This window comes from Cornus florida, unplaced genomic scaffold (genome assembly GCF_030987335.1).
Source record: "Cornus florida cultivar Cherokee Brave unplaced genomic scaffold, ASM3098733v1 CherokeeBrave_3.0.0_Hap2_Chr03, whole genome shotgun sequence".
Taxonomy (NCBI): domain Eukaryota; kingdom Viridiplantae; phylum Streptophyta; class Magnoliopsida; order Cornales; family Cornaceae; genus Cornus; species Cornus florida.
In genome coordinates, this window is record NW_026775573.1 from 10,916,754 (window position 1) to 10,925,248 (window position 8,495).

The following is an 8,495-nucleotide window of genomic DNA, read 5'->3' on the forward strand; positions in this document are numbered from 1 at the left end:
ATCTTTAATATTTTAAATATCTTTTGACAACACAAATAAATTTTTTTTTAAGAGACCAAAAAAAAAAAAAAAATTTGTTATGTTGAATAAATTGTCTCTTTTGTCCGGATAAAAAAAAAGAGTAATAAATCCCAAAAAAATATATTTATTGAATAAATTATCTCTTTGTCAAGATCCCAAAAAATAATAATAATAAAAAGTACAAAAAAGGTTATTTTATCTAATAAATTATTTCTTTTGACATAACCCATAAAAATTTACAAAAAAATAAAGTTACTTCTTTTAACAAAATTGAAAAAAAATCAATTTTGTTAAATAAATATCTCTTTGGATTGTTAAAAAAAAAAAGAAAAAAAAAGAAGTTATTATGGAATAAATTATCCCATTTGACTACCAAAAATAAAATTATTAATATAGAATAAATTATTTTCTTTGAGAGGACCTTTGGAAAAAAGAAAAAAAAATAGTAAAGAAGGTAAAAAAAGGAAAAAAAAAAAGAAAAAGAAAAAAAGAAAGAGTTGTAATTGGGTTTAAGAATTTTTTTTTATCATTTTCTTTAAAAGAAAAAGAGAAGGTGTAATTAGAAAAAAGTATAGTGCGAATATTATTTCTATAATTTTAAAGGCATTTTAATAAAATTGGGCAATATTGAAAAAAAAAATCAACAAATCGTTCAGTGTCCACGTGCGGTCGATGTCACAGAGACTCCATAATAGTCGTAACCAGATCACAAGCAGATACTTCTTGCTCTCTCCTTCTCTCTCCTCTAGAGAGAGAAACAAAGCACTTTTCCTTCTCTCTCTGAAAAAATAACTTGCTTTATTTCCCTCTGCATACGTATCTGTCTCTCTCTCTCCTCTCTTTCTCTCTCTACCTCTTAAGCTCCGTTTGTTGGCCACCTGCCTTTTGTTCCTTCTCACAGCGGGAAAATGCCTCTCTCGTCAATACCAAAGCCCTCACTTCCTCCATAAAAACCACCACCACTTCTCATTCTCAATTCTCAATTCTCAATTCTCAATTCTCAAAACCTACACTACATTTTCCAATTCAACTCCAATTCTTCAATGAAGCTCAAACAGCCCTCCAACTCATCCCCTCAAACCCTCACCGCCACCACCCCCTCTCACGACCTCCTCGTCCGCGAGACTCTCCGAATCAGCGCCAACCTCGCCTCTGCTCCGCCGCCATCGGTGGTGGGGGCGGAGAACGCTGCTGGATTGAGACCGCACGAGGCCAGCTTGGGGATCGTTGAAGAGCAATTTGTTGATTCCAGCTTGAGATTGATCTGTTGCGAAGAAATCGATGGCCGGAGATGGAAGTACTTCGCTCAAAACGCCGGTTCCAGGCAATTCAAGAAGGGATCGATCCGTGCCATTAGCTTGCAGAATCCCCAGGCACCTGTTGATGTCAGTTTCTTCTTCTTCTTTTCGGTTATATGTAATCTGCTTATACGGAATTTGAATATTTTGCATATATGCACTTAGTTATGCGTGTTTTATTTACACTTAATTCACTGATGTTTTTGTGTGATACACAATTGTTCTTGTGTTTCTGAATGTGAGCATGCGATTTACCAATTGGACGTTGTATGGGAAAGATTTTTATTTTACTTTAATTGAGTATATATATTATGTATTCTTATTATATATGTTGATCAACATTAATATATACTAGTCTATGTATGTTGTAATCAGTTCATGCATATATATATATTTTTTTTTCCGTCATGCGGCTTGTTTGAAACTTCTAAAGTTTTAATTTTGTTGATAGTGTTAATGTTGCATTGAATTCATAACTCACAATACTTACTTAATTTGGTGATGATGTTGGTGAGAAGATCGTGGTCATCATCATTGCGTGCTTCTCATGAGAAATGCTTTATGTAATTTCTCATAGTAAACCATACACATACAAAATTTGATGTAAGAATTAGAAAAAAGAGAGAAAATGTTGATGTTTATTGTTTATAGATATTTACCCGTACAGGTGCATATTTTCATGTCTTTGGATTGGAATATTAGATAAAGGGTCATGACGATATTCAGTTTCTGAAGCGAATTGTACTGTTCTTTTGTATTGCAATTTGGTGCAGGAATTGATGTCATTCATAAGATCATATGTAGTGCCAGAAGGTTTCCCCGATAGTGTTACCCCTTCATATGTGCCATACATGACATGGAGGGCTTTGAAGGTATTTTTCTTGAAACTATGTTGTCAGCGCTATCTGTGAAGGACAAAAAAACTACTCAATTGCGGAGATTTATATAGTAACTGTGGCTATTTAAGCTCTTCATTGTCTTGCTTCTATTAAATGCTGTAATAATGATTACCATGTTCATTTTAGCACTTCTTTGGTGGAGCTATGGGTGTGTTTACAACACAAACACTTCTGAATTCGGTTGGAGTCTCCAGAAACAGAGCAACTCCGGGAGCTGTAGCAATCAACTGGATTCTGAAGGTATACGTGATCTTCATATAATTGGCATGAACTAGCATTCCTATTTTGTACAATTGATTAATTTTTAGAGGCAGCTTTTGGTAGCTTTTGCCTTTGGTACCAATTAGGATTTGGCGTCTCTTTATAAATATTGCTAGTAGTTACTGTCTCTCTTGGTGTAAGTTTTTCTTCTATGCTTACTTGAGATCTGCCACACTCAGAGAGCATGGCACTATGAGGCAGTTAAACTGCCATCATCATTTACTTTAACACTTTCATTACTTTATTTATTTTATTTCTAGACATTTTTGGATAGATAATCTACATGATATTATTTATAATTGCAAATTTAGGTTTTTTAATGATTGAGTATGCTTGGTCATTTTAGAATTTGTATTTTCTATTATTTACAATATCTGTAACTAAAAGTTGAGGTATTTCTTTTGTCATTGTGCAGTTTAAAATTCCTCCGGTTTTTTTTTTTTTTTTTTTTTTTTTTTTTTTGAATTTTTTTTTAATATATGGGTTCCATTCAAATTGGAATGTGGGATTATGCGGTCTTAACTTCAATTATTTATCATGTTCTTGACACCTGAAAAAGAGAGTTCAGTTAGTGATCAATACAAAAGCCAAAAATGAAAACCCTGTAAATAATCAAAATAGTTTCTTCCTAGCTGGTTACCTCACCCTGGGTGCCCCCCTCTCCTCCCCTTTTACCCATTTCAAAGATATTGTCCCAGCCGTTACACTGCTTTACCCTGTTTAACCTATCTTAAACCCAATGAAGAGGAACACCATCAAAAAAGGGGTGCTTGAATCTCTCTTTCTCTATTTTCATTCTTATTAACTTGAATTTCTCTTCCACCTGGAAACAAATAGTATTGCCATTTCTCTGTTTTCTGTTTTAGAAGCTCAAGCATCTTCTTTCTTCTGAATCTGCCACAAGGTAGCAGATGGGGCATATTTCACAGAGAGTTTTTATTAGTCTAAAAGTCTCAAAATGGTGCCTAAGCAGACAATTCTAATTGAACTGTGGAAAAATCAAAGGGAAGTTGAAGATTTTTTATTGGTGATTTTAATTTTGATGAGTTTATGTATGCTCTTTTGCATTCCTTGAAAATTTGAAAATTTTAATGCATGGCTCAAGATCTATTTGTAATTAAAACTTTTTGGCATTAAAACCCAGCTATAAAATGTTTATGTACTAAGTTGTTTAAAGATTTTACTGCTAATTGGTCAGAGTCTTTAGGGTCTTCTCATGTTTCCTACCGTGGTTGACTTTACTAATTTTTCTTCAGTGTTCAAAACTGGTTAATTAGAGATGTTACTGGTGATTTTGTATTTTGTGAATATAAAAACATGGTATATCTTTATGTGTATAGGATGGTGCTGGTCGGGTTGGAAAAATGCTTTTTGCTCGGCAAGGGAAGAAATTTGATTATGACCTGAAACAGGTGAAATTAGAATTGAAGATGTTCACCTTTGTCATTAATATTGTTTGGTCGGTATTCTGATTAATAAGACTACTTTTCTTGAAAATCTTGAGTCTATCAGCTTCGGTTTACAGGCGATCTTCTAATGGAGTTGGGTGCTGGGATAGAATTGGCAACTGCAGCTATGCCTCACCTTTTTCTGCCGATGGCCTGTGTTGCCAATGTGGCTAAGGTTTGCTCTTTCTTTTCCTTATTCTTCATTCTATACAGGATCATTTATGCGTGGTTGAATTAGTTCCATTGTTTTACATTCGTCTCCATTTACTTGTAGAATGTCGGTGCTGTCACATCAACATCTACTCGTACTCCAATATACAAAGCCTTTGCAAAAGGAGAAAACATTGGAGATGTTACTGCAAAAGGAGAATGTGTTGGCAATGTTGCTGATCTGGTATGCTTGTCTGATCTCTCTTTTGAATTTCCAGAAGCTTATGCTTTAGGAGATTGAGACAAATATTAGTTGGTGCCAATATCTTGTGAAAATTGGAATTATGACAAGGATATTGATGTCCTCTGTTCAGATCCACTTGTTAGTGTTCCTGGCATGGATAAAAAAAGTTAAAATAGGGCATTTTTCTTTTTACTCTTTCCCTGTTGATGTAGTATTCTGTAATATACCTGCTTATGCAGACTGCAATTTCTGTTTAGCTAATTTCAGTAAACCTTTTCTTTTTCCTATGAAGCTGGGTACCGGGTTGAGTATCATGCTTGCAAAAAGAAATCCATCTTTAGTTACCACATTTGCACTCCTCTCATGTGGATATGTTCTCAGCTCTTACCAAGAGGTTTGACACAGTATAAACAGTATACATATTTTTCATCTCAATGTTAAAAATTGTATTTTATTCTTTTGACACTGACTGAATTTTCTAATTGCATCAATGTTTTATATTTTTCCAGGTAAAATCTGTTGTGCTGCATACACTGAATCGGGCAAGATTCACTGTGGCAGTAGAGTCCTTCCTTAAGACAGGCCGAGTTCCAACCTTGCAGGAGGGAAATATGATGGAAAATATATTCAGTTTTCCATGGGCAAAACACAGGCCCATCGTTCTTGGTACGGATATTTCCTTTAAAATTCATGTGAATCATAGAATTCATTCACTTGTTTCTGCTTAAGTTAATTGTAATTGTTTGGCAGGACCAAGATTTAAGGATGCGTTCCAAGACCCAAATTCATATCTTGCCGTAGAACCCGTCTTTGAGGTATACCTCCTTTTTAAAGAGAGATGATATTCAAGATGCAAACTCTCTCTCTCTCTCTCTCTCTCACACGCACATGGTTGTGCTTGCTTGTCAATTACACCTCTCACATAGTAATGCATGTTCTCTTTTCCTGGGTTACAGAAAGAGAGATATATTGTGACATACAATCCTTCTAAGCGTAATATATATGCATTGCTCAAGGATCAAGCAAAATCAGATGACATTTTGAAAGCAGCTTTCCATGTGAGGCAACGATTCTTTGTGTTATATATCACCAGGAACTTTACATAGCTGTGGTTTAAACTAACTTTACCTTTGCATGACAGGCTCATGTGCTTATGCATATCATTCGTTCATCAGATGAGAATCAATCTTCTTCTAGAAAGCTTCAGGAAAATGATCATTCAGTGTTATTGCCCCCTACTCCTGCTCTTGAAGCTCATATTGTGGAATCTTATAAGATGGTCTCAGCTTTATACGCACCTTTCAAGAGAATAGCTATGGAACAGGTAGGGGGGAAGAACAACACATCTTCCTTTTACTTTATAGTATTTCTATTGCTGTTGAATGTACTTGGTTAAAATGTGGGAACATGTGATTTACTGCTTCCTCTTGAGGTGAACAGTTATGTGTTGTTAATGTCAATATCTGTGTTGGCACAATATGTTGGTACCCTCGTGATTTGGGTCTTCCATGCATGACGTGGTCCACGAAACACTAGTGGTCCATTTGGTGGGAGGGTGTTGGGGTGGAGGGAGGAAAGAATTGAGCTTTTATAGTTTAATAGTGAAAGAGAGAAAAGGGCTCCCCTCCTTTTATTTCCTTACCTTTTATGCCCTTCAGAAAAGAACTTATACTTCAATAGATATGGTCATGTTAGTAAAATCTTGCAATCTTCTTTCATTGTTTCCTCTTGTTCAGCCAAATAAACTTTCTTCCCTTCCAGTATTCCATCCGTCTTATTAAATGGAGCATAGATTTGGTGACTCAAAATATGTATTCACAGTCCCTTGATCCTTTAATCATTTTCGACTGATAGATTGGCTCTGACTGACCAAACATTGGCACCATTACTTGATTAATTGCATTGATTGTTACGCTGCTCTTATGAACATGCCAATGATTTTCATTTCGTGCAGGGATGGGTGATGTCCGAATCACTTCTTAATCCTGGCCGAGCTCGCCTTTGTGAAGTGGTGAATTGAGGTGATATGCTAGACTTCACGACCTCTACACAAACTTGCGTCTGGCTTGCCCTAGGTGCTCAGATTCGTTTTGACCGTTAGAACAACTTCTATGGACAAGGCGACGTGCACAGCTGGATGGGCTCGCATTGCACCAAAGGAATCATGGGAGTATATTGTCATAGAAACGGTCAGTCCTCAATGTAGGCACACAGTGCATAGTCTTTGTCTTGCCATAAGGAGGATTGAATGATCTTCATCTTCAGCTGAAGAGAGAAAAAAAACCACAGTTACCACGTAGCTGTGAAGTATAGCAGTCCAGTAAAACAAAAGAGTCCATTTTTGTTTTTCAAATTTGTAATTTTTTTTTTTTTTTAAACGGGTTTTGCTTTCCACGTTATAGAAAGAAAAATAAAAAATAAAAAAAAAATTCGGGGATTTCTTTTGGTGGTAAAAAAAAAAAAAATTCATGGTCTCACCAAATTGCATACGGCTACGTAAAAATTTCTGGTTATCCGGTACGGTGAAAGATATTATATGATATATTATTATTATATTAAGAGAAAATGAAAAGCCAAATTCTTAGGTTTGTTCCTGTCGGCACCATGTGCTTCCATAACTTTATTGAGTTGAGTCACACCAACTCATATGTGTCAATCTTTTACCCGTACGTGTGAGACTTAGTTGAAATGTGACACTTAGAACATAGTATATGCTACATAAAAGTGTAATTTTTGATGATACAATTCTTTAGTAATATACTTGATAATAATCGAGATTAAATATACTTGAAAATTGATAATATACTTGGTAATATACTTTAGAAGATTTTGATATTCGATTCGAGTATGTGTGGTAATTACATGCCACGTATGTACTTTATGTCGTGCCGTGTTAACACAGAGTGCTGTGTAGGTGGTGTGTCATTTGAAAGTTGTACCCTGTGACGAATCATTTACCCTTCCATTGTGGCGTTCCACGTGACATGGGCCCAGTGGGAATCCAGTTATACAGCAATGTTGTAACTGACCTTACAGGAGACATTACAGTTTACGGACTCCACTCTACTGGTGCCTTACGGGTAGATGTGTCATTTCAGTACAGCATAGCTCCATTAAATTTGTCCTCTAGGCAATAGGCATATTTATTTTGGCTCAGAAGATCATCGTTTTGAAATTAAGACACCTCTTAAAAGAAGGTTAAATTATCATTTTTACCCTCCTTTATTCCTAACCCAGAAAATGAAAATCTACAAAGGTGAAACACCATCTTTGTTTGTACCTTCAAAACAAAATTTGCAAAAAATAAAAATAAAATCGAGGGTAACAAGTAGGAGAGTAGCTGGACTCATTAGTGATGCTCGAGTAGTCGGTTATTTCGACTCTTGCAATGAATGGCAGCGTGTTAGTGGCATTGTAGAATTGCCACGTCAAGAAAAATATGATCTTTGTGTGTGAGTGAGAACGCCAAAGTTGATTTAATTTATGATCCGACCAATTATATATATATATATATATATATATATATGTATATTTTTATTTTAATAAGAAATACACTAATATTCATTTTGTCCATTTAAAATTTTGTACCATCGAACCACTAACACTGTAGCAGTTGTTAGTTTGAGGAATTTAATACCAATTATTTAAGAGAGAAACATAACACTAAAGCTGTAGAGTACACCCACATCCCATGTTTTATTAAATGTCCTTAATTTTGAGGAATTTAATAATATATATATGCTATATTAAATGCCCTTTTGAGGAATTAAATATTATGGTCATCTTAGGTTGATGTGTGTCATAAATTGAAGACATTAGGGATGCATGTGAAAATTACAGAACAGTTCTGAGCCTGATTGAGTGAGTGGTCTTGAATTAAACCTATCCAGTGAAACATGTGATGATGTTACAGACAATTATATTTTATTATATATTCATCTAAACATGTGTGCCCTAGATGATGAGCTCAACATATATATATATAGATTAAGTAATGATCAAATCACAATCAGCCTTTTCCATTTGTGTTTCCACTGGAGAAACGGTCTTTGTCCCTTTCTAAATGTTAAATTAAATACCACACATATATAATTATATATTTGTAGGAAAATTTATATACATATATATGTATGTATATATATGTATATATGTATTTTTTTTTTTTTGTTGGCAA

General features: G+C 34.8%; 1 protein-coding gene across 1 annotated transcript; it reads left to right on the forward strand.

The window, feature by feature from the left end:
* The first annotated feature begins 734 nt into the window (after window positions 1-734).
* Window positions 735-6,760, forward strand: LOC132299456 (protein root UVB sensitive 6-like). Its single transcript, XM_059796070.1, has 12 exons — window positions 735-1,406; window positions 2,093-2,191; window positions 2,345-2,458; window positions 3,820-3,891; window positions 3,992-4,102; window positions 4,202-4,321; window positions 4,614-4,715; window positions 4,831-4,987; window positions 5,072-5,136; window positions 5,278-5,379; window positions 5,463-5,645; window positions 6,276-6,760. Exons 1-12 carry the CDS (start codon window positions 1,065-1,067, stop codon window positions 6,339-6,341), a joined length of 1,533 nt encoding a protein of 510 aa, XP_059652053.1. The 5' UTR covers window positions 735-1,064; the 3' UTR covers window positions 6,342-6,760.
* The last annotated feature ends 1,735 nt before the right edge of the window (window positions 6,761-8,495 follow it).